The 25,963-nt window shown below is 55.6% G+C and overlaps 1 protein-coding gene across 5 annotated transcripts in view; it reads left to right on the top strand.

The window, feature by feature from the left end:
* Positions 1 to 25,963, top strand: part of SH3PXD2A (SH3 and PX domains 2A) — a 251,755-nt gene that overhangs the window by 203,442 nt on the left and 22,350 nt on the right. For all 5 annotated transcript variants that reach the window (XM_066240342.1, XM_066240340.1, XM_066240341.1 and 2 more), the window contains one exon: positions 24,050 to 24,163. In XM_066240342.1, coding sequence (XP_066096439.1) covers positions 24,050 to 24,163 — 114 coding nt within the window. The remainder of the gene's footprint in view (positions 1 to 24,049; positions 24,164 to 25,963) is intronic.

Below are 25,963 nucleotides of genomic sequence, written 5' to 3'. Positions count from 1 at the left end.
GGGGCCTGGAGGGAGAGGAGGGGCAGAGAGGCAGAGAGGGAGGGAACTCCAGTTCCAGGTGAGTGGGGTGCTAGGTAGAGATCTGGGCTCGTTGGGGCTGAGACAGCAAGGCAGGTATATGGCTGCTTCAGGTGAGAGCTGATGGAGAAGGTGGAAGTTTGGCAGCAGTGGGTGGAGCTATCAGAATTTGGTGGGCGGGAGCAGGACCTGAGAGTAGTGGTACTCGGAAGCAGTGACCCTGGCTGCGGGAGCAGTGTGGCGGGGAAGATGTGTCCAGGAGCTGGAATTGCTCTTTCCTTTAGCCAGATCTTTGTGGGCTGTTGTTAAGGAGGTTTCCAAGGGCTGTCAGCACCGAGAGCTGCCGGCTGCCAGTCCCTGGGGCTGGCTGCCAGGTGGCTAGGTCAGGCAGTGTGCTCTGGGCACTCCTCTGCCTCATCTCCACCTGCTCAGGTTGGGCCGGTCACTCTGACCGCACATTGCCTTTGTGGGTCTATCCTGTCCCAAACTCCTCCAGAGATCATTTTCCTTAGACAATTATTTCTGAGCAAAAAAATATGGTACAGTGGTGACTTTGGAAATCCCACTGAATTGCCAGAGAATCATGCCTGCCTTCCCCTTTGGAGGAGCAAACCAGTCTGCTCTGGGTCTGTTCATAAGCACCACACAAATGCCACTTTTCCGGGTTCGAACACTAGGGGACCAGGGGAGCACACACTACTCAGACCCCAGTATGGCCTGTCTCCAGTGATTGGTCGTCCCGAAATCATATTGCGTAGTTGACCAAGTGCCAGGCTGGGGCCCAGAGATGACGGTATCCTTTGAACAAAGCCCACCCCCTCGGGGCTCACATGTAGGAGAGACAGTCACAAGGGAAGCAGGAGAGGACTCGCAGAGTTTGAGAAGTGCAAGGCCGGAGGTGAACGGCGCGGACAGCAGGGGAGGAGGGACAGTGTGGCTAGGGAAGGCCTCTCTGAAAAGGGGCCAGTCGGGCTGAGCAGGCATGGAGTGTGGGGAACGGAGCGAGAACCAGAGGCCAGCTGGGCCGGGGAGAGTGGTGGGGAGAACGGAGAAGAGGGACAGGCCTAGCGGCACCAGGCCAAGGCATGTTGTTCTAGGTATGACAGCCACCACACACCAGTGGGAGCCAGCAGGTGACCTCACTCGCCTCCCCAGACACAGCTCAGCCCAGGTGCCCAGGGAGCAGGCAGCACTGGAGACCTGCCCGCCCCCAGCACACATACAGGGCCCTTGTCACCAGTAGAAGTGACAGGTCCCACCACGAGGCTGAAACTCAGGGAAAAGGTCTCCCCGCTCGGCGTTTCCTCCACTTTTCCATAACAGATTTCCACCCTGGAGTGGGCACTTTCTGGGTGTGTATGATTTGTCAGGATCAGGGAATGCGGGTTGAGAAGTTGCCCCTCGCTCTGTCCCCAGATTATCCCGCCGTGGGGGTAGCAGGGTTACCCAGGGTAATCACTCCCCTCTATCAGCAGCTTTTCAGATTCCATAACCTCATCTTCTGCGTGCCCAGCGCTGACTTGTATTCCCTGCAGGAGAACGGTCAGGCTGACCCAGTTAACCCAACTGCCCCCAGAAGCCTTGTGGGAGCCCGTGTTCACTGGGGCTCCCCATCCTGGGCGCTGAGCTGGCAAATCCCCGTAAGTGAAGGGAAGCTTCCGGCTCTCGTCACCCTCAAGTTTATCTCTGTGTACATTTGACACACGCTATATGAAATTATCGGGGTTTTTTGGTTTTTTGTTTAGTTGCCTCGGCCCAGCTTCTACATTTCCCTGCTTAGGCACCTCTCGGGCTCATGCAAACATGTCTTTGCCTCCCCTAAGCTTTTATTGGACTGGATTATAGGGAAGTGGCCAGGCACCACGGGAGGTGAGAGAGCCAAGCTTGGGGAGAGAGAGTCTGCCAAGGAGGGGCCGTAAAGTGAGCGAGCCACAAGTGGGTGTGAGATGCTGTGCTGCGACAGTATCTCTCCTGTTCCGTCTGGCCCGTCGGCATGGCCACAGTCCGCCCTTGCATCGCCGTGTCCCAGAACCGTGTGTTTTAAGGAACGTTCTAAGCACAGTGGCCTGAACACGCACGGCATGTTTTCTCAAGACTCCTGCTGGCGGGTCATCGGAGATCAAGGCCACCTGGGGAGTGCCCGCTCATGCCAGATAGTAAGGGCTTTGAGACCTTTTCCAAGATGACCTCTTTCTGAATCAGAATATTTTGATGATAAGACATGAAGCGGTAGTTTATAAAGTGTGTTGGTAAGAGGAAGGGCGGATGTTAGCGTTCCATCTTTCTGAGGCAGAAACTGAAGCCCAGAGTTGTTAAGTGACTTGTCTCAAGGTTGCACAGCTGGGAGGTGAGGCATGGCCTCCCAACACATGCTACTTATTTATCCAGTGTTTGGAAATGGGGATGTTTGGAAATCTCTTCCTTGTGGATTTCTTTGGAAAGCCAAAGCCAAGAGCGTTGTGCTGCGTGGGTTGCTCAGGCTACAGAGAACAGGAGAGTAGAGGTCAGGCAAGCTGCAGCCCTGGCTGAGGTAGGAGAAAGGCCAAGGGGAGGATCGGAGGGAACACGAAAGGGGATGGGAGCCTGCTGACTCAGTTTCCTGCAGAGGAGTTGCATGAGTGTTCCAGCCTTGGGGCAGCCAGGTCCATGGGCCAGACCTGGTGGGTGGGCGGGTGGGTGGGTGGTCAGGGGCACTCGTGGTGTCCCCATAGACCTGCTCATCAGGGCCCTGGCAGGCGGGGCTGAGGGTGTGAGGGCAGAGCCTGGGCTGTGCCTGGGCAGCGCTGGGCAGCCCCCTTCCCAAACCCACGGGATGCAGGGAGGAGCTGCCATCCGACCTCCGTCCCCTCCACCGCGTCCTTCAGCAGTCTCAGCCCTGCTTGAGTGACTGCTCCCATAGGATGCAGTCTGCATATCTGGAGGTGACGGCATTCCAGCCCTCGCTCACCTGCAGGATCCAGGCCCAGACGCAGTGGGTCAGTTGTTCTCACAGTGTGCCTACCATCTGCAAGGCAGATAGCACAGTATTGCTGGGCTGGGTGGTTCTTCCTTCCTTACCAAGTTGAGGGCGACATTTCTGATCGTCTGCTGTACTGCTCCTTCCTCAGAGGAAGAAGGGAGCCTGGAAAAGGGAAGGCACTTGCCCAGTGTCACACAGCAAGTTCATAGCAGGGTTGTCACCCAGCTGCGGGCTGGTGGTACAGAGGGGACCGTCTCCTAGGGCTGTTGTCTCTCCCAGCACCACCAAAGCCTCACTGCCCGCTGAGGGTGGGTGTGCCCCAGCTCAGCCCTGACTGGCCGAGGCCCGGCCCCATTCAGGTGCGGTAAGGAGGCGAGCTGACTCCAGCTCCCGACCGAGGCCCCGAGGCCTGGTGCTGAAGCGAAGCCTGGAGACAGATGGGGGCAGAGGCAGGCCCCAGACTTGGAGGCGCTTCCTGCATATCGTTCAAACAGACTCCTTTTTTCATACACAGCAGCTTCCCCCTTTAAGATCACCATCAGAGGCCCCAACTTGAGGAAGCAGACTCCCCTGTCTAACAAAGCCACTTCTCGGAGCCAAGGTGGGGCATTCCCACTGGCCGGCTGTGGGCCTACCCCCCGACCGGAGGCTCGCTCCGGACTCGTTTGTTCCTCCCTTCCCCCAGGAAGGTGATGAGGTCGCTGTCGAGGTTGGCTCGATGTCCGGTCCTGTGTTCCTGGACACTGTTTTTCTCATTTATTGTCTATACTTCTGTGGATGCCCCCACGAGGCTCTCACCTTCTCTGCACTCATCATGCCCTCCATTTTCGGGATCGAGTACTGCCGTCCAGGGGCTCCCACTGCTCAGCCTGGGTCTCCAGCCCTGCACCAGGGCCTGCACTGTTGGCTTCAGACTTCTCCCAGGCCTGGCCAAGTGACCTCCCTGTGCTCTGGGAGGCTTTCTGCCACTTTTAGCCACCCACTTTTTGCCAGATGCTTTGGGTCAAGGGACTGCCACTTAAGCAGGGCTCAGGGTGTCATCTCAATGGGCAGAGCGACAGTGTGCCCTCGTGGAAGGAATGCCAGCATTTTAAGAGAATCTTGGTCAATCTAAGTTCTAGGCCCAGCCACACACAAACCAGGTGACCCCGGAAAGCTACTCTCTCTCTCTCTGAGCATCAGCCTTCCCCACCTGTAAAACAGGTGTGCTTGGCAGTGCAGACGGTGGCCTCGGCTGCTTGCCAGGACCAAGCTCTGCACTCCCCTGGTCGTGCTGTTGGCCAGGTGAGAAGCAGTCTTTTCATCATCATGGCTCTGGAGCTCCTTAGATCCCCTCTAACCTCTGGGGCTCTGAGAAAAAGCCAGTGTCAGCTTAGAGGGAGCAGGCAAGGGGAATTTGACCATGTTGGCAAACCTCAGCCGGCTCTCCCTAGCAGCCAAATGGGTCACTGGCTGCAAACATTCCTGGGTTTGTAATGATGATCACAGGGGACTCGTGGGCTCCTGGACACCTTTGGCATGGATTTTGTGAGGCCAAATGCTTTGCAGATTAAATTTCCGGAGAATGAGCAGCTGAGAAATAGTCTTGAGCTTTGCTAAGCCATTGCTGGGCTATGGCAGCAAAAGCTGTGTGTGTGTGTGTGTGTGTGTGTGTGTGTGTCTGTGTGTGTGTGTGTCTGTGTGTCTGTGTGTGTGTGTGTCTCCCCTAATAGAAAGGAGGGGTGTAGGCAAAAGAGGAAGATAGTCCAATCCCCAGCCTTCTTCTCTCCTTCAATTTGCATCAGCCAATGGGACTGCTGGTGCTGCATGTTTTCCAGGATGGTGCTGGTAACAGAAGAAATGATTAGTGCTGTGGAATTTCGTGGTAGGGGTTGGGGGTGACTTATTCCCCCCTTTTTTAAAAATAAAGTAATGTTTTGAAGAGTTGCCCTGGAAAACTGCTGAGAGCAGAGAGGCTGACGGACGTTGTTGGTCATGTCAGACGAGGACAAGATTATCCAAGTGAGCTCTGAGGGTGTCTCTCCCCGTTAGTGGTACTGCGGGGTTCTAGGGAAATCCTGCCAGAAAACAAGCAAGGGGCTGTAATCACAAACAGGCTGGGATCAGTTACAACCAGAAGTATTACTTTTAGACTCTTGGCTTTGATGGGGAAGAATGCAGTTTCCCTTGCCCCTCCTCCTCCATCCTTCTCAAGTTCAATAAGAGATGTGAAAGCAATAGCTCTGGGGCTTAAAAAGAGGCCAAAATTCAAGCCAGCGAGGGGTCTCAAAGCCCAGCATGGGGGGGCTCCACCAGCCTCTACAGGAGTTGGGGGGGGCTATTTGCTGTCCCCGTTTCTCCTTGAGGTAAACTGGAGAAGCCCATTTTCCCAGTCTCTCCTGTCTGCCTAGGGTGTCCGTGCCCCCATCTTGCCCATTAGCCAAGTGTCCTGATCCTCTACATGTTTGAACTGGCACAGCACACGTTTTCATGTGTGCTGTGTGCCTAGCAATCTGAGGAGGGGGAGGAGGAGGTCGCGTGGGGATATAATGAAACTGGCTCAGCACATTGGAGCAGAATGACCCGCCCTTGAAAATGAAAAAATAGCCCTGGCCAGGTAGCTCAGCTGGTTAGAGCATCACCAGGGTTGCAGGTTCAGTCCCCGGTCAGGGCACATACAAGAATCAACCAATGAACGCATAAATAAGTGGAACAAGAAATCGATGTTTCTCTCTCTCTTTCTCTCTCCCTCTCTAAAATCAATCCATCAATAATATTTTTTAAAAAGAAAAGAAAATGAAAAAATAATGGGCTCTCACCCCTCTTAGCCCCAAAACCGCCCTGGGAGGCCTCCTTCCGATTCCGTTCCTCCGCGTCCTCAAGCACCTCCTACGAGCCTCAGATCCGCTCCTGCTTTGGTGTAAGGAACGCTGCTCCCCAGAGTCCTGTGAGGGTGTGCGCACCCTGGCATTGGTAACGAGAGCCGGACCAGGGCTGGCGAATGCCTAGGCCTCTTTGCCAACAAAGCAAGGATTTTATTCTTTGGAGGAGAGGAAGGAAGTTGATCTCATCATCAGGGCTTTGCACAGGGAAGGAGAGCATCCAGAGCTCCTGCCTCAATGCCTCCCATATGAGTAGTTAGCCTCATTCTTCTGCTTCTGAGCCCAGCCCTGTGTCCCAGCTTCACTAAGAGCCAGACACAAAGTGGCCTTCTTGGACTTAAAAGGTTTCCACCTTTTTTTTTTTTTTTTTTTTTTGTATTTTTCTGAAGTTGGAAACGGGGAGGCAGTCAGACAGACTCCCGCATGCGCCCGACCGGGATCCACCCGGCACGCCCACCAGGGGGCGATGCTCTGCCCATCTGGGGCATCGCTCTGTTGTGACCAGAGCCATTCTAGTGCCTGGGGCAGAGGCCATGGAGCCATCCTCAGCGCCCGGATCAACTTTGCTCCAATGGAGCCTCGGCTGCGGGAGGGGAAGAGAGAGACAGAGAGGAAGGAGAGGGGGAGGGGTGGAGAAGCAGATGGGTGCTTCTCCTGTGTGCCCTGGCCAGATATCAAAACCGGGACTCCTGCACGCCAGGCCGATGCTCTACCACTGAACCAACCAGCCAGGGCCAAAAGGCTTCCACTTTTGATGGGGCCAGAGCGACTTATCAATGCTGATGGGGCAGGAGAAGGATTCTGAACCCCAAGGGCTTACCTGCCCTCCATACCCTCTTGTCTCAGCCTCCACTGGGCTAACTCACCACAAACTCACCACCTCAGAACCCATGGGAGAGAAAATTCATTCTTGAGATGGTCTAAGGGTTGGGGGTCCTGGATAGTCACAGGTTGAGTGGGAGCTCTGATCCAGAGACCAGAACAGAGTGGGGATGAAGACATCACATTGCAGTCTAGTGGACAGGCCAGAGCTGTAGGGAGTTGGAGCCAATGACCATATTACTCACTTCCTGGGGAATGAAGTTATGGCCTGTCATGGCCAAGGGCTGCAACTCAGCTAGGGGGTCTTAGGCCTGTCACTGCTGAGGCATAGTTAAAGGAGGGGAATCTTCATGGCCCACATCAACCCCCAGACATCTGTTGTCTATCCAGGCCTCCCACCTTACAACCAATTTTAGAATGGAGTGTCTCTGGAGCCCTGGCTGGTTGGCTCAGTGTTAGAGTGTCGGCCCAGCATGTGGAAGTCCCAGGTTCGATTCCCAGCCAGGGCACACAGGAGAAGTGACCATCTCTTTCTCCACCCTTCCCCTCTTTTTTCTATCTCTCTTCCCTTCCCACAGCCAAGGCTCCATTGAAACAAAGTTGGCCCGGGCGCTAAGGATGGCTCCATGGCCTCTACCTCAAGCACTAGAATGGCTCCAGTTGCAATGGAGCAATGCCCCAGATGGGCAGAGCATCGCCCCCTAGTGGGCTTGCTGGGAGGATCCCAGTCGGGTGCATGCGGGAGCCTGTCTGTCTCCCTCCTTGCTTCTCACTTCAGAAAAATACAAAAAAAAGAAAAAAAGAATGGTGTGAGAGTCTCCTCCCAAAGGTTAAGCCATGGTGGGATGACTTCATGGAGGCTGGGAGGTGGGTATATGAAGGGCAGACAAGATCAGTGACTTCCCAGCTTCCTACCCCATCTCTCTGCCATCAGGTATGAGGATCTTCCTGCTGATCATAGTGGGGTTTGATCAAAGGTTGGGCCTCATTCAGAGCGTAGAAAAGCAAACCAAGCAAACAAGCGAGTGTGTAGTCAGGAGCTGGAGACTAGGCATTCTTTCAGTCCCCACCCTATATCTCCTGCTGTGTGCGTGGCACCGAGGCGCAGAGCTATTAAAGGAAGTCTTGCTCTCCATGTTGTGGAGCTGACAGTCTCATGGGGGAAGTAGACAGTTACCCTCTGACCTGGCAGAGGGGACTGCGGTTGATGGTTTGTTTTGAGGCAGGGTGGTGACTCTCTGAAGACCCCTCCACACTGGTTGTTGGGAGTTCTAAGTACCAGAGATTGACTGTCAAGTTAGAGCTCCATCACTGATTGGTGTTCATGGGTGTCAGTCACACTGCCTGACCAATTATTGTAACTGTGGCAAGTCTAGAATGAGGCATGTGGACTTGGGGTGTATCTGGTTTGAGTGTATCCTATTCTCCTTGGATTGGGACAGGATCTGTGTAAAGTAGCTCTCAGGAACTAGGAAGACAAGATGGTGTCCAGAGGCTAGAGACACACAAACAGAAATGGCGCAGGAAAAGCTCAGAGAGATCTTCTGCTTAACTCACAAGCCAGTGGGGGCTTCAGGACGGTTATTTCAGGACCTGGGTATTCAGGGCTCAAGTTAAGACCGTTTGCTGTTTTCTGTATGGGAAAGGCTAGAAAGGGGTTACTGAGGGGCCTGTGTACCAGACAGCAAGCCCAACACCATCTATCCTGTAACCCCACCACTGCCCGAGAAAGCCCAGTCAGTGTGACTTCCATTTTACAGATGAGAAAGCTGAGGCCCAGAGAGTTCTTCCTCACACACTCCGCTGCCTTGTGGTTTAACCTCCGCGGTTCCCTAGGCCCTGAGTGGGGCACCTTGGTGGGTAGCTCTCTCCCCACCCACCTTTTGGGGGTTGGGGGCAGCATGTCTCGGGCTGCTGGGTCCAGAGCTCCAAGTTGCACTGACCAGACAGGAGGGCTTTGTGCTCCTGGAGCTGGCCAGCAGGAGTCCCTGTGGAGGCCTGTGGCCAGTAGGGCTGCTTTGAGTGAGTTTGGGGAGGGGCCGCTAGTCCCTCTGCATTCCTCCAAGAACCTCACCCAGGGTGTGGGCTTGTCCCTGCTGCTTGGCCTGTGGGACCTCCCTGAGCTTGGCCTTTCCATCCCTGTGAGGGGAGAGGCCCAAATGAAAATGGCCCAAGCAGGTATACGAGCAGACTGAGAGCTGGCTGCTGGGAGTATTAGCTTACTGGGTGATTTCCAGCAGGTTACAGGATAAGCAACAAAGCAGTCCTGGCCTCAGGTCCCTGTGTGCAGATCCCTAGGTGAGCTGTGAGTCAGAGGTACCTCTTGCCTTCCGGTGCAGGGAGGAGGGAATACTGCAGAGGCTGACTAGCTGCCCCGGATTCTTAGCAGGGCCGGTCCCTGGGGCCATAGGGTGAGTCAGGAGAATGCCCAGTGCTGACTTCACACTGACCTCTGCAGCTGGCCTCTGCAGTACCAAGGCAGGAGGGAGTGGGGTGGGCGGAGACGGCCAGGGAAGGAGGAGGAAGCCTATCTATGCTCATCCTCAGTGCGTTTCACTCGCAAGGGCTGCTCACTGAGCCTCTTTGTCTGAAACACCGAGCCAGGCAGGGGGCTCGACGGGATGCCAAGATGAGCAAGACTTGGCTGTTGTCCTCAAAGAGGTCCTGGTCAAGCTGGGGGCAGCAGCTAACCCAAACCTAAGGCCAAGATGCCAGGTCAGCGCAGGGCAGGAGGGCAGAACCCCAGCTGTGGGGGTGGCTTTGAAGGATGAGGCCTGGTGCAGTGATGGATCTGAGAGTAAGTCCCCCCTGGGGGCTTCTGAGCCCTGCTGGGTGTGCACAAAAACAGGGTAGATGGCATTTCCCCCAGACCCTGTGAAAAGCTGGTTCAAATCCTACTTTCCCACAGAATAGCCAGTTAGTGGCCGTTTTGTTCCTCAGTTTCCATATCTATAAAATGGGGATGATATTTTGAATCCCATGTGGCAACATGTTGGGAAGGTTAACTGAAAGTTGTCACATGGCATATTCATTCTCTTTTCTCTAAGGCCCAGGGACGAGCTACCATCCAGTCTGGGCAGTGAGTTGTATGCAGGAGGGTAGCTGAGTCCAGCAGGTTCCTGAAATTGCTCAGAATCATAACCCCGCCTGCTTCATCTACCTCCAACCTGGAGACTTTTTTTTTTTTTTTAATTTATTTATTTATTTTACAGAGACAGAGAGTGAGTCAGAGAGAGGGATAGACAGGGACAGACAGACAGGAACGCAGCAGACAGAGTAACCCCCTGCTGGAGCCAGCAACCTTGGGTTCAAGCTGGTGGGCTTTTCCTCAAACCATATGAGCCCGCACTCAAGCTGTCGACCTCGGGGTCCCGAACTCGGGTCCTCTGCATCCCAGTCCGACGCTCTATCCACTGCGCCACCACCTGGTCAGGCTAACCTGGAGACTTTTCAAAGCATTTCCCCTATCGACCCTCTCAGAGTAACTGCAGGGGTCAGTAGGGCAGGTGCTTTGTTTCCATTGTTCAGAAGAAACTGAGTTTCAGAAGGGTAAGTGGTGTGCGCAGGACCTGGAAGCTTGAACTTGAACCCCAGGGCTGCGCATTAACCCAAAGCTCCTTCTGCAAGATCAGCATTTCCTAGAGAGGGGGCCATACAAACGTGTGTTGGGCACAGCATTAAATGGCCTTGACTCCCATTGTGAGAAGGTTATTTCCTCTCTGTTCTCTTTCTCTCTAGGCTGAGTCAAGGAAAGGCCTCCATCTGGGGCTTTTGTGTTGTTAACACTTGCTGATGTTGCTTGTTAGTTTGACCCAGAGAAAATCTGGCTCCAGCCTTAGTTTCTTGCTAGAATTTGCCGTAATACCATGTCAGAGGTCCATAGTGTTGTGGCTTCACCGTATGTATTTTTCTAGTTATCTTCTGTTTATGCCGAGCGATACTGGGTTTCCATCTAGGATAGCGTAAGAAAACTTTTTTAAATACTTAAGTATTTAAGGTTTTTTGTTTTTGTTTTGTTTTTTAAATAAGAGCACTAGTACAGGTGCTACTTGGCTAGCTTCATTGGCTCTCTGGTACCCTATAATGCCTGAAGTTTGGGAACTGCAGCTACAGGACCCCAAGCAGGACATTCCGGGTGGCCTTCCTTCTCCCACAGACTCCTAGGGTGACACACCAGTGGCTCCCAAATTCCAGCTGGGTAAGGAGCCTGGAAAAGCACCAGCAGTCGTGGCGGCCGCTCCCCACACCGCCTGGAAGAATCCACGCTGTCACAGGGCTGTTGACGTCAGGCGGTGCAGGATTTTGCAAGGCCTCTATTTAAAATTCCCCAGAAATTAAATAAGGAGGGTTTAGGGGGAGGAATGCCCTGGACAAATTGTGGGGTGGGTTCATTTTGTTTATGGAGATGGTCTTTAAAGTTGAAATTGCCCCCGTTTTATTTCTGCCCCAATTGAAGAGGGGCTGAACTCAGCTGGAAGGGAGGGGATGGTTATCGGCCTAAGGCTTTCCATTGGAAGCAACTTAATTCTGGGGCCAAGAACTCTGTTTTTAGCAAAGAAAGGAACAGGAAAAAAGATACCATACTCATATAGGTGTACTTCTTTTTTTTTTTTTTTTTTTCCATTTTTCTGAAACTGGAAACAGGGAGAGACAGTCAGACAGACTCCCGCATGCGCCCGACCGGGATCCACCCGGCACACCCACCAGGGGCGAAGCTCTGCCCACCAGGGGGCGATGCTCTGCCCCTCCGGGGCGTCGCCATGTTGCGACCAGAGCCACTCTAGCGCCTGAGGCAGAGGCCACAGAGCCATCCCCAGCGGGCCATCTTTGCTCCAATGGAGCCTTGGCTGCGGGACGGGAAGAGAGAGACAGAGAGGAAAGCGCGGCGGAGGGGTGGAAAAGCAAATGGGCGCTTCTCCTGTGTGCCCTGGCCGGGAATCGAACCCGATCCTCCGCACGCTAGGCCGATGCTCTACTGCTGAGAGGTGTACTTCTTAAGCACTAGACTAAGCTAATTAAAAGAGAAAGACTAAAATCCTGAATTATTTCAAATGACTGGTCACGGCTACAGAGGGTCCCCTCAGCTCTTTTGTGTAGACTGGACATTGAAGGCCCCAGACACCTTGCTGGGCATTCTCTATTCTTTTTTTTTTTTTAACTTTTCTTTTTTTTAAAGGGCACTCTCTATTCTTGTCTCCAATTTCTCGTCACAATGTGGTTAGTACGTGCTGTTTAATATTGTCGTCTCACGAATTAGGACACTTCCGCCTCTTTATTTAACCATTTTGAATGGCCAAGTATCATTCTCATCCAGAGTCGGTTTCCTAAAAATGTCATCCATGCAACACCACGGTGCACGGGGTAGTTTTAGATGGTACAGAGAAGCCGTGTTAAATACTTCTGCCACACACAGCGAGAAAAGTTTGTCCCATTTCAGTTCCCTTCCAAGCCTTCTGATTTATCTCAGCGTGACGTTTGGCTAGCTCTAATAAATCTCCCTTCCTAGCCAAGAGGGCGCAGCCTACAGGGTTGCCTCTTCTGCTGCACAGCTCAAGCTGACTACATTGCTTTTTTGGTTCACTATAATTTTAGGGTTGGGGCCCATAGTCCTAGCTGTTTATTCATGGTGGCAATCTGGAGTTTCCTAAACAAATTATTTTCTTGACGTTAAAAAAAAAAAAGATGGATTGTTTTAAATATGTATTTACTACTCCGACCACAGTGTACGTAGTTCAAGGATACGGCAGAAGTCCTGCATGGTATGGAATATCTGAGGTTTGAGAAATGCTGAACCAGTCACTCTCTCCTGGCAAAGTTCTTGGGTAATATATTGTGCCAGAAAACTGTCAGATGGGGTGCCGCTGCCTCTCCCCGCCACGTGGGCTCCGAGAGGGTGTGGGAGAGGGCACCTGAAATCACCTGTCAGCTTTCTGCTTTGGGGGAGTGGTACTCCTGTGACTCTCCTGAGAATCGGGGCTGCTTTGGAGACCCTGATGGACAGAGGAGAAGCAGGTAAAGGACTGGTTCCCCGGCTCATCTGTCAGATTGAAATTGGGAGGACCTAAGAGAGAGCATGCGTTCCCGGCCTCTTTTAGCAAAAGTCCGAACAGCCGGAGTAATTTTTAAGGGACTCAGACTGAGGCACTAATCCTGGTGCTGCCCCTTCTTAGCCTGGCACCTTGGGTAAGTCTCCCAATCCCGGTGTGTCCTGAAGCAGCCTAAGACTTCATAGACGTGGGGACAACTTACTGGACTCACAGTCCCCCAAACGCCAGGAACCTTCTCACCCGTGCTGCCAAATACGGTGATCCAGCCAACCTGATTGCCCAGGACATGCCCAGTCGGCGCCTGGTATTTTGGCAACCCTCCCCATTTATTCCAAAAAGCTCGGACAGCAAATTATAAAAGGTCACTGTACTAAGCCACGTCCTTTCGTCTCTATTTACAACTTCTCATTGTTAGATTTGACCTGTCATTACCATCTGTTCAGACCTTCTTTTTTGGCTCCTGATCCTGGCACCGTTTTCGCTAAATGAGATGGCACCACCCCACGGCACCTCGGTCCCTATCCTGGGACCGATGAAAACATCCAACAGGCTGAGCCCCCCGTAGAACGCCTGCTCTAGGTTGTAACCAGTGAATGGTCACACCCTGTTTGGAGGTGGCCAGCCATCGGCTGTGACGCTGTCAGAGCGGCCCCAGGGGGATCGTGAGAGCCCAAGGCCTGGACAGCTCAGCCATGACACACATTCCAGACCTGCCAGCAGCAGCTCACTCCTTATCAGCACCCAGCGCGGCCTGGCCCCTTCCTTCCTGGGAGACTTCCCGTCCAGTACTGCCTCGGTAGCCAGCTGCTTTCCCGGCTCTCTAACCATCCCTCGGGGAGCCCGCATGTCCCTTGATCAGAACCAAGCTTGAGGAGGCTGGTCTCTACTCTGGAATTCACCTTCCTCTTTCTCTGAAAGTCAGGACCGTTGCCCGTTCTGTGTCCTCTGGCCTTGCTCCATATCTGTGTCTCCCAGGACTTCTCATGGTAGCCTGGCAGGCTCTTGTCAGCTGCTCCCCAGACCTTTTCTCACGGCCAGCTGATGGGAGCTTGTGGAGGGGTCCCATCAACGCTCCCTCCATCTCTGCCCTGGGTCTGTTTGCTGCCACCCTGCCAGGCATCGCCTTCCAGTCTGCCCAGCCCTCTTCTGAGTGAAAGCTCCCCGCCACGGACAGGAGTCCGGCAGACCCCCACCCGGGAGCCGGCCTCCCAGCACAGCTCCCTCTGTGTCTTCCGACCTTCCTCTTTCTCACTCTTCCTCTTGCCCAGTACATCAGGAGACATGCCTGTTACCCTGAGCATTTCTTCAGAGGTCCGCTTACAAGACTTGACGCTTCCTGATGTGATTCTTAGAGGGTCACACCTCCTGATCTCTGCGCTTCCTTCACAAGGACTGATCACCTGCGTCCCGTCACCCCCGTCTGTGTTCCTGTGCCTGAACCTGTCGCCACGGCTCACCATCTGGAGCCTTTACGGCCCTGCTTGAGAAGACCATTTTGTGTCTTCTCTCCCTCCTGAGCCACCTTCTGTGAAGGGATCTGTGGCTCTGCTGTAGGAGGGGGTAGGTGGAGGACAGTGACCTGGAAGGGGGGTGCCCCCCCACCACGCGGCATTGTGAGCATCCCTGGGCTGGGCCACAGTACTCCCCCCATCCTGCCTGTCCTGTTCCTCCCCCCGATTGCCCTCTCCCCTCCCTTCTTCTTTGGATTTGACCTAAGGTTCAACTCAGGTCTCCTCTCCTCTAAAAACCCTTCCCTGACGACTCATTTCCATCTCTGTGTCTGTGGCCCGGGGCTGTCTGGGTCACCCTACCTGCCGTTCCTGGGCAGGCCTCGTGCCGCCTTGTATTGTCGACTCCATCCTGCCCCTGCTCCCCACCCGTGGCAGGCACAGAACGAGACCCACTGTTTTCAGTGGAGACTTTCCAAGGCCAAGGCCAGATGACAGTGACACCAAGAGGTGCTGTCTCCCTGAGACTGCGGGCACCTCAGAACCCCTTGCCCAGCCCCGGCACCAGTCACTGAGGGGCACTGAAGTCTTAGCCCCATCTTTAAAAGAACCACGGTGAGCACTTAGACTTTAATAATAGTAGCTCTTTGCCGTGCCTTGAGAGGAACCAGGCACTGTGCAGAGTGCTGTTCCTAGATTAACTTTCTACTCCTTATAATGCTATGAGATATAGTTACTACTGCAGGTCCGTTTTACAGGTGAGGAAATCAAGGCAGTTGCCCAAATTCGTGCATCTAGTAAGTAGCATAGCTGCAATTTAAACCCAGGCAATCCAGCTCTATAGCCCTCGCTGAAAACCACGATTCCCTTCAGGCTGCTGCTCTAGCACATGCCCCCTCTCTGCCTGCAAATGCTCATTGGCCTGGCCTTCTCCTGGGTGCTTCACGCATGGCCTCAGCATGCCCAGACCCAGCACTAGGCCTGTCCAGTGAGGTGGACGGGCTGAGACGGGGTTGGGGGAAGGGTGGCAACGGCCCAGTTCTTGCTGTCATCTTGCCATGGACTCCACGGAGCCTTCCAAACTGTGACGTAGCAGCCTGTGCTAATGGTCTTGGAATCCAGGCCTCAGGCGCCCAGGGAAGGTTCTGGGGCCCTGGTGGCCTGAGAGCCCCGTCTGGGAGGTGGGGAGGCTGTGAGCAACAGAGAGGGATGGGGGGAGCGGAAGAAGGGGTCAGGCAGGATGGCAGGGACTGCGGGTGTGTTCAGGAGAGGCTGGGGGCCCTCTCACCCACTGTTTGCTTTGGACTGTGGAGGCCGCGTGCTGTGAGCTGGAGTATGTCTTGGCAAGAGGTTCGGTGACAGCCTTCTGACCAGGGGAGGCCTGGCCGCGGGTGGGCCGCCTTTCGTTGTTCTTAAAGGCACAGCATGCCACGGGCAGCGTGTATTTCCAGGCCTCTGGGCCCTCTCGGGCAGAAGCCTTAGATCTGTCCTAAGGTCATGGGAAGGAGGTCTGGCTGGGGCCAGGGCAGAAGCAGTTCCTCAGGCCCCGCCCCGTGCCAGGTGGGTGGTGTGGCCAGGTGAGCAGCACTGGTGGCATGCCCTGGCCAGGCCCCTGTCAGCCCCTTCTCCCTCTCAGCATCTCCCCACCTCTGCCCTTTGGTGCTCACAATTCCTCACCCCATCCTCTCCAGAAAACTGCTCCAGGGAAGAACGTGGGAATGCCTGGACAAGCGCCTCCCAAAGGGGCCCAGCCCGAGCCACGGCAGCTTGTACCTCATGAGTGGAGGCAGGTGTTTAAGGCCCGGGGCTGGGCCGCCACTGTCCCAGCTCCGTCCCTCGCCCTGCCCGCCCGGGCACCACTCCCTCCTCAGAGGCCGGGGCGTGTCATAGCACCCCTCAGAGCCCCGCTCTCTGTTAACTGGGGTTACGCCACATGCAGGAGGACCTGGAGGGAAAGAAAGGGCGAGTCTGGGAAGTCGCCTGGTGGCTGCTGGGTTCTCCCAAACTCTAGACTCTGACTCCCCTCCTGCCCGAGGCCCTCTGGATCGGCACCGAGGGCTGTGGCGGCAGCGCTCGCTCCCGCTGACCTCAGTGCCAGTGCACAGGTCGTGATTACACCCTTCCTGTGTGCCCTGCAGGGGGGCAGGAAGAAGTGCCCGAGCCCTGCTGCGGCATTCTCTGCAGTGTCCCCTTGCCTGGCACAGTGCCTGGCATATACCAGGTGCTCAGGAAGTCCTCGGTTATTGAGAACACCTCATGTCCCTGATGCTGGGCAGCTCTGTAGGCAGATCATACTGTCCTGGGATGGGGAGGCTCGAGGGGGGCCGGTGACCTGCTGCAGGTCACCCGGCTAGAATGTGGTGAAGCCAGGATCAGAACCGAGGTCTGTCTTGGAGGAGGGGCTAAGAGGTCCCCGTGGGCTGAATCCTGGGGGGAGCAGGACCAGAGGGTGGAGGGAGTCAGGGAAGGCTTCATGAAGGACAGCACCTCAGAGGATGAAGTGGGGGGCTTTGGAGGGAGAAGAGGGGCAAAGTCCCCCTCCCCTATCAGCTTTTTTATCCAAGGCTGAGTTGTGACCTCAGAAGACTTTATTGACATCCTAATTGTGTGCAGCTGGTCTCCTCTGGCCCTAATGAGCTCATTATCCTCTCTCATTAAGGAGGCCATTGTGGCCTGGTCACCCTAGGGACAGCAATGGCCTTTGAGTGCCTATCATTTCCTGCCACTCTCGGCCAGACTCGGGCCCCTCCTAGAGAGACCAAGGCCACCAGCCCCTCCCTCTTTCAACCCCTCTCACAGCTCATTCATTCTCTCTCTCTCTCTCTCTCTCTGTCCCTCTCTCCCTTTCTCCCTCCCTTCTTTTCTCTCTCTCTCCCTCCCTCCCTTTCTCTCTCCCTCTTTCCTTCTCTCTCTCTCTCTCTCTTTCTCCCTCCTTCCCTCTCTCTCTCTCTCTCTCTCTGTTTCTACCCTTCCCACACCTCCTCCAGTGCCAGCTTTGGGAAGTCCAAACTAGAGTCAGTTTGGGAGGGCTTTGACATTGGCCAGAAAACCGAAGGTTATGCTCAGCCTAGAAAGAGAGGTCTGGACCCTGGCCGGTTGGCTCAGTGGTAGAGCGTCAGCCTGGCATGCGGAAGTCCTGGGTTCAATTTCCAGCCAGGGCACACAGGAGAGGCGCCCATCTGCTTTTCCACCCCTCCCCCTCTCCTTCCTCTCTGTCTCTCACTTCCCCTCCCGCAGCCGAGGCTCCATTGGAGCAAAAGATGGCCCTGGGCGCTGGGGATGGCTCCTTGGCCTCTGCCCCAGGCGCTAGAATGGCTCTGGTCGCCAGAGAGCGATGCCCCGGATGGGCAGAGCATCGCCCCCTGGTGGGCATGCCAGGTGGATCCCAGTCAGGCGCATGCGGGAGTCTGTCTGACTGCCTCCCCGTTTCCAGCTTCAGAAAAATACAAAAAAACAAAAAAAAAAGAAAGAAACAGAGGTCTGGCTCCTGGGCCTGAGCTTTCCTCTCTTGGGGCTTGGGGGTCTCTCCTCCCCACCTGGGACGGAGGCCCCCTTCCCTGCCCGGAGCTGGGGGTGCTGGGCAGGCCACCTCAGTGTTGCCGCCTCCTTCCCTGGGCCCCTGGGCCATTGTGAAGTGGGTTCTTACTGAGGCCTAGCGAGCAGGGCTGGCTGCTGTGACAGGTGACGTTGCTGTTCTTTCTGGGCCTCTGCCTTTTGGAAAGGGCCGGCCCTGGCCTGTCAGCCAGCCTGGCAGGATGACCTTCTTCTCTGGCTCCGTGGAGACACAGGAGAGGAAGCCAGAGCGAGGCAGCTTTCAGTGGGTTGGCCAGTTTGGGATTCTCCCAGATGATTCCCCCAGTCTGGGGGGCCTAGCCCCAAATACCAGGCCTAGCCCCCACAGTGAAGGTTTCTCCTGCTCGTCTAGCATGTGTGGCTCCTCTCTCAGGGTTTCCTTACAGTAGTTCCCCTTCAAACGGGTGAACATGGTAGCCCCTCTCCTGCCCTGTCTGAAGGGGGCATTTCAGCGTAAAGGCAGTCCAGGTAGGAAGACCTGTTTGGGCATGGCTACCAGGTGCGGGCTTGTGCTGAGGGGTCCCCCAGCCGCTTCAGCCCCTTGAGGGTTCCTCACCATTCTGCTCTACCATGTCCCCCCAACCCCAAAAAAGAACATGCTTCCCTTCCACCTGGAAACCAGGTGACGGCTCAGGAGGAGGCCAGTCTGGTGGCCAGTCGGGGAGCAGCCGCCTGTCTGGGCACAGGCAGGGCCACTCCGCAGCTCTAAGCTCAACTCCTTCAGCAAAACCTCGTGAAGTCTCCTTTCCCAAGAAGGGAGGTTGACAGGACGGAGGAGGAAGGCTGGCAGAGGCCAGGTTGGAGTTTGGACCCATCTTCCTGGGGACATGAAAAGTGCAAGCTTGGCTCGGACTGGTCCCTGGGCATCCATGAGTGATGGCCGCCTAGCCACCCACCCTCCCACATCCTATGACTTGAGTCCTTCATGCAGCAAAGCGCACGGCTTTCCTTCAGTGGGTGCCTGCTGTGTTCTTTATCCCGTCCGATCCTCACGCCAGCCTGCCAGGTAGAAGGTGGTCTTCCCATCTTACAGACCAAAAAGGTCAAGTCACTTTCCAGAGGGCACAGCATGGAAGTGGCAGGGTCGAGATTCAGATTCAGGTCTTTGTCTCCAGAACCTGGGCTCTGCGCCTCAGGCTCCTCACCTGCTGGGCTGCTTTCTGCAAGCTCGCTTCTGCCCAGAGACAAAGCAGACGGGGACGGATTTGTAGAGTGCATGAGCTGCTGTGAGCCCTGGGGTTGACGGTCCAGGCACTTTTGGGATTTGGAGGTCAGTTCGGAAGGGCTTCCTAGAAGAGGTTAGGACAGGAGAGAGGAGGCTGCAGGACCGATGTAACTACCGTATGTGAGCAGAAGAACAGGAGCTAGCTTGAGGATGGCTCTGAGACATGTTAGGCAAGGAGGAAAATCCCAGAGACAACTTCCTTTTGGCACCCACCATGCTTTGCTATCATGTCAACGGAGGAAAGAGCAGGCCAAGTGGCAAAGATAGTGCTTTCTATTCTTCTGGAGCCCTTGAAGGCAGCCCCCATACTCCACAGGTTAGAGTGAATGCATGGGTGTGTGCGCGTGCGCGCGCGCACACACACACACACACACACACAAACACCCAGGTCAGTTCACCAAGCCTTGCTAGGACTCCTGATACAGTCCTCAGGCACAGATGCCTCCTGGCCACCCTTGGATGCTGACTCTTCTAGGAGAATACCAAACCACCACCACCACCACCACCTGCAAGGCTTTTGAGCTCGTCCTCTGTGCTGAGCTGCTTATATCTCACTTAGTCACTTCAACAACCTTGGGAGGTAGGCTTCATTAGAACTCCCTATCTGAGAGGGGACATGGAGGCTCAGAGAGGCTTAGTGCTTTATCCATGGTCACACAACTAGGAAGTAGCAAGCCAGGACCTGAATTTGAAGTGTTCACCCCTCAGACCTTTAACTATTACCCTCCACCCCAGAGGACCCTCGCCCATACACACGGACACTCAGGTTGCCCGGCCCCGCATGACTGCGCACAGTGTACAGACACAGTGTACAGACTTGCCCAGCAGTGTGGACACGCCCACTCACAGACAGGTCCGTACATAAAGCACCAATCTTCAAGGACACGTGCTGTCAGGGAGCCACCTCCGCCCTCCTGCACGCAGCAGATAGGACCATGTTCATTTCTGTGATGGTTGGGAACGTGGGTCCTGGAGTCTGAGTGCCTGGCGTTGAAGTCCAGCTCTGTCTCTTCCCAGTTGTCATCTAGTTCTGCCTCAGTTTCCTCATCTGTAAAGTGGGGATGATGATGACAGTCACACTTATTTCATAATGTTCTTGAAGATGAAATACAGTCATGTATGTAAAATTTGTGCCTGGTACCAAGTGCTCTTCCTAGGTCTGACCACAGTCACCATTATGTGTGATAAACGCACAGACACACCTTTGTTCCAGGTGTACATAGATATGTGCATGGATGTCCACCTCCCGTGTCCTCAGAAATACATAGCCTTGCCTACCCCCCACTCACCCATACACTCTTAGTCTCCACGGGAGAGAGGGAGCCAGGAGCCCCCAGGGTTGGCTGACACCTGAGTGCTCTCAGCCAGCTGGGCCACGCCCAGGGGTTCAGGCTCTTTTGCTCCTTGCTGCTGGAGCAGCAGTGACTTTACTCGGAAGCCCTGGTTGCAGCAATTGACCTCTGAGCTGCTGGCGTCTAGGACAGGCCTGTCAGCAGCTGTGGGTGGGCTCAGCCCCAGGGAGCCTCCCACAGAAGCCCAACTCTGTGACTCATGCCAGGGCTTCCGGGAAGTATGCATGGAGTTGGGTGGGCGCCTCTGCCCATGTTCACTCATGCCCACCTGGGCAGTGTTTGCGCCTGTCCATTTTTGCTCAGTGAAGGTGCCCAGAGCCAAGCCAGCAAGTTCTTCTCTGCAGGGCCTGATACAGGAGTGACCTGAGACTTAAAGCCACACAGCCTAGCTTAGAACATTTTAGGGCTGGAGTGGAAGAAGCCCAGGCCAGTGTTCTCAGCAAGGTTGGCAGGGACCATCAGGCCTTGAGGATGATGGGGGTCAGCAGGAGAATAGGATCCCAGGTTGCTGCCCTGGGGCGGGGAGATGCTCACGGTCCGCTGATAATGTGGCCCACGCTCCCCAGAAGCGCCTGGTGCAGCAAAGATTTTGAGGTGGAGAGGACTCGGAGAGCCCTGGCCATGCACGGGGCACACAGGCAGTGGGAGGCGCAGAGCATCGTGCTGCCCGATCCGTTAGGCACCTCAGCTGCCCATTTGGCCCCTTAGCAAGTCCCTACCTGGCACCTCCTGCAAGCCAGGCGTGTGCGGCAGAGGTGGATGAGGGCCCGTCAGGTCCTGCCGACAAGTTCAGATCCGACCCTCCACCCCAGATTCCTGGCTCCTGGGGGATGGCAGGGAACAGAATGTACATGAAAGAGTGAAGTAAGGGGGAGAGTGGATAATGCCACCAGCAGGGAAGGGGCCTGATCCTGGGATTGTGAGACCTTTGGAGTCAGGAGGCAGTTCCCCAGATGGCCCTGGGAGTGGGAATTTGAGCAAGGACTGCTTACCCTGGGGGGCTCCATCCTCATCCGCTGAGGTCTGTGGTAGCGGTTGCCTAGTGGACTTGACTCACAACGGCGGACCTTCAGTCGTGAACCTTGGTGATTGCTGGGTAGGGATGGCATTATTAGGACCATCTTAGTTCCAATGATTAAAACCTGCCTTGGCTAAGTTAAACAGCACAGGAAGATCTTTGGCTCATTGTAATTAGGAAGTCCAACAGGGTATTCTAGTTGATGGCTACCTGGAACCCAGAGCTCAAATGATATTAATCAGAACTGACTTTCTCCACCTCTGAATTTGCTGCTTCTGTTTGACTTAACTCTTGGGCCATCTCTTCCCACACACCCCTGCGATTCCTGGTTAATGTGGGACCTATCAGTTCCTGGAAAAGCCCCTGAACCATTACAATATTCAGGGAGATGACAGGCCAGGTGTGCTCTATCCTGTAGTCAAGGAGACAGAGCCACCGGGGGAAGCCCTATGAGGTGGCGGTCCCTGTTCTGTGGCTTCCACTTGCCTCTGTAGAAGAACACCCGGGGCTGGTGCTTCTTGACAGAACCTGTTGGGGTTCCTGAAAGTACTCCCCCAGAGGCTGAGAGAAGGGCGGAGAAAGTACCAGGCAAAGAGCCCTCCAAGCCCATGCTTTCCGGCGTCTTCAGAGATTGTATGAGCCACAGCCTGGGCTCAGGGAGTGTGGCAATGCTAATCAGGCAGCCGGTCTGTGGCCCCTTCAGTGGTACGCCCAGAATGTGCAAGTGGCAGTTTGTACAGTGAAGGTGCCCCCCACCCATCCCGCCTGGAGGAGAGGCAAGGAAATTGACCTGAAGCTGGCAGAGGGGGGGAGGAAGGCATCTCCCTCCCCCTGGTTCCAGAGGAGTAGGCACCTAGCTAAGGCCCCTGTGCCAAATAGGCCTGGGCTCCAGAGTCCAAACTCTTTATTGAGGGATTTCTTTTTCTTTTCTTTTTAAGACTTTGTTTTTGTAGGGCGTAAGGTGCAGAGGCGCACGTCCTCACACATGCATGACTCCCCAGTGTCCATAGCCCCATCAGGGTGCCACATCGTCACTATTTTTTTTTTTTTTTTGTATTTTTCTGAAGCTGGAAACGGGGAGAGACAGTCAGACAGACTCCTGCATGCGCCCGACCGGGATCCACCCGGCACGCCCACCAGGGGCAACGCTCTGCCCACCAGGGGGCGATACTCTGCCCCTCTGGGGCGTCGCTCTGTCACAACCAGAGCCACTCCAGCGCCTGGGGCAGAGGCCAAGGAGCCATCCCCAGCGCCCGGGCCATCTTTGCTCCAATGGAGCCTCGGCTGCGGGAGGGGAAGAGAGAGATAGAGAGGAAGGAGAGGGGGAAGGGTAGAGAAGCAGATGGGCGCTTCTCCTGTGTGCCCTGGCCGGAAATCGAACCCGGGACTTCTGCACGCCAGGCCAACGCTCTACCACTGAGCCAACTGGCCAGGGCCCATCGTCACTATTGATGAGCATATGTTGGCACAGCCTAATCACCCAGGGTAGGTTTACCTGAGGGTTCGCTTGGTGCGATACATTCTGTGGTTATGAACGGACACATAATGACATGTGTCCATCATTACGGTGTCATATAGGTGTTACCACGTTTCTTGGGCTGGGCAGAGCTGCTGAGTTGTGGAACTCCCCAGAAAGGGTGGGCGCAGGGGGCATTTAGGACTAGGTCATAGGCTATTTGCTAGCCCAGGCCTGTCGCTCAGGACGGTGAGGACCTAGTTGAAGACCCGGGAAACGACACTGGGTTCTCAGTCCCGTGCAGTGGTGGGAGTACTTGCCTCTGTCCCTCTGCGTTGTCACCGTATACTCGGGCAGCTCCTCCATCTCCCAGTGCTAAGCCCAGCAGGGAACACCTGGGAAGTCCAGTGTGCCCCCTCCTTGGGCGGCCGCTCGCTGCGGTGGGCAGTGACCGGGCCTCAGTACTGCCCAGGTGAAGCTCTGGGTCTCTGGACAGGGAATAGTGCCAATTTAAGTTGGTGAACTCCGTCGTGGGCAGAACTGGTGACTGCTTTGAAGACAGAGGAGGATCAGAAGACCGGATCCTGCGAAGAGTACCTTCTAGGAGGGGACGAAGACATTTAGCAGACTTCCAAGACCTGGGTACTCAGTGTACTTTGCTTAGTCAGTGTTTGTTTGAATGATGAGTGAATGAACCAACAGACAAAGCAAGAAAATGAATGAACCCTTCGCATTTGGCCACGGCCGTCAAGGGTCACTCAAGGGTGCTGTGCCCCCATAACTGTGAAGTGTCAACACAGTTAAGGGCAGCTGTAGTAGCACAGATGTGGACATACCACTGACCCGTGATAGGGAAAGGGGAATGGTGACCGTTAGACAGTATCCATGAGGCAGTGATCCCTGAATACCTTTGAAGCAGAGAAAGCAGCCACACTGGTGGTCCTGATCTACAGACTAGACAGTCTCTGTGCATGGCCTTTCCTGCAAGGTCAGTCACACATCGGGCATATTAGGGTTTCAACTTTTAAATCAGTTTCATCAAACATTTGTGAAAGGGTGCATTGCAGCCCATCGGGCCCTGTTCTCAGGGAGCCTGCTGGTGCCCTTCCTTAGCCAGGTGCGGGCTCCTCGAGGTAGGACGTGGGCCAGGCATTTGCCAGGCTCCCTGGTGGCTCTGGGCCTTCCCCTTCTCATCCAGGCCCCCACCCCACCCCACTTCTGCCACCCCTGTGGGTTCTCATGGCCCTTCTCTCTCTTGTCCCCTCTACAGGCTGGTGGTTCGTAAGCACCTCTGAGGAGCAGGGCTGGGTCCCTGCCACCTACCTGGAGGCCCAGAATGGTACTCGGGACGACTCAGAAATCAACACCTACAAGACCGGGGAAGGTAAGGACCTACAGGTTGTGGGGGGATGGCTGCCTCTGGGGTCCCTGGAGACTGGTGCCTACCCCATCCCTGGCCCAGGACTGAGTCCAGCTCCTCCTAGAGGCAGCTTTCCCGCTCTTCTCTCAATCCGACTAGCTCACCTCCCATCCCAGGCCTGGCTGTGCCGGGCCCATGTGGGGATAAAGTTAGAGGGGAAATTCCTTTGCGGTGTGGATCGCAGGGTTTGGCACCTTTGGGGCAGAGACTGGGAAGAGTAGCCTTGGGGCTAGATCCCTGAAGCTCCGTCTTCCCCAAGCCCTGCGCTCCTCTGGAGACCCCGCAGAGACCTGCCTCTGCCTGTCCCTGCCCCACACTGTGCTCCCTGTGCGGGGGCGTCCCCAGGGGCTTTGTGCACACAGTGTGTTCTGCTCAGAGGCCTCTGCCCCAGTGTCTGTTCGTCTCGCTGAGGGCGCAGGCGCAGAGGGAAGGTCTGAGAGTCATTTCTCAGTGTTGGCAGGCACCCAGGGGTAGCTCCGGCCCGTGCACCGGCAGCCTCTCCGATTAACTCCGGTGCAGTGGGTGGTGTTTCTGGGTCTTCCTCGTTGAGTTTCACAGAGCCTGCCCCCAGGCCAGCCCTGGACTGGAGAGCCTGTCTGTGGACTCAGGTATTCCCCAGAGCAGGCTGCCAGAGCCCAGTGAGTACGAGGAGCCCCTAGTTCCCGCTGCCTGCTCCTAATGACTTCCAAACCTCCCGTGTCCTGGCACCAGGAACGCTTGCTCTGACAGTCAGTGGGGACCGTCCAAATGGGCATGTCTGAGAGCCAGGGGGATGGAGGCCTGCCACCTGGGGCTCGGGCCACCTCCAGGGCTACCTCCCTGCGGCCCCCGCCCCTTCGCTCGGGCCAAAATAAGCAGCCCGCCAAGCGCCAGCTCCTTACTCATCCTTCCCTTGAGTGCGCATTACTCGACAGGCAGTTGGAACCCCACCCTCCTCCTGTAAGACTTTCTGCAGTCCCTTGACCAGAAGTGTAGTCCCAGCAATGTGTGAGCCCCTGGGGCAGGTTTGCAGGGACTAGGCCCCGCCAGGACGGGCTCCCGTGTCCAGGCCAGGGGCTCGGTTTCTCCTGGCTGTCTCCTAAGCCCAGGGACTGAACCTGCGCCCCTTTCCCCCCTGCTTCCATGACACTGCAGCAGCGACGGAGGGTCGTGGCCCCTGGTCTGGGTCTGGTCCAGGTTGTTGGCAACCACCAGGCCTCAACTCTGACCTAGGCCCCCATTCGGAGGGGAGGGGGCGTCCCAGGCCTCTCGGAAATAATGGCGCCTCGAGTGTACTGAGGCGTTGGCTCACTCCTGGTGTTCAGCTGAGGCTTCCCACGCCTTCCCCACCACCCTGGGCACCCGCTGTGGGTATCCCCAGTTTCCCGATTCCGGAGCCGAGGCTTCGAGGTGGTCAGCTACGTGCTTGTCGCCCTGAGGCTTCAGCCCTGGCTGCCCTCCTTTGCCCCGTGGTCCTCACCACTGGGCCACACGCATCTCCATGGAGCATTTTGCTTGTAAGGGGCTCAGAGCCCCTCCTGGAAAGGCTGTGCTGAGAATGCCAGAGCGGAGATGTGGCAGATGATGGAGGAGCAGGACACAGGGCGGGCAGAGAAGTCCAGTGAGGGAAGAGCCCGAGAGGCGTGGGCACAGATGCCAGCCTGGTTGGATGAGAGAGCAGTGCTTGGCACAGAAAAAGCAGTAGCAGGTTGTAGGTTTTGACCTTAATGAAGAATCGGGAAGCCAATTGCAGGTTCTGCATTCGGGGGGGGGGGGGGTGCGCAT

This window comes from Saccopteryx bilineata, chromosome 7 (genome assembly GCF_036850765.1).
Source record: "Saccopteryx bilineata isolate mSacBil1 chromosome 7, mSacBil1_pri_phased_curated, whole genome shotgun sequence".
In the NCBI taxonomy this organism is placed as follows: Eukaryota; Metazoa; Chordata; class Mammalia; order Chiroptera; family Emballonuridae; genus Saccopteryx; species Saccopteryx bilineata.
The sequence above is the reverse complement of the archived record's forward strand: the minus strand, read 5'-3'. Positions and strand labels throughout refer to the sequence as shown.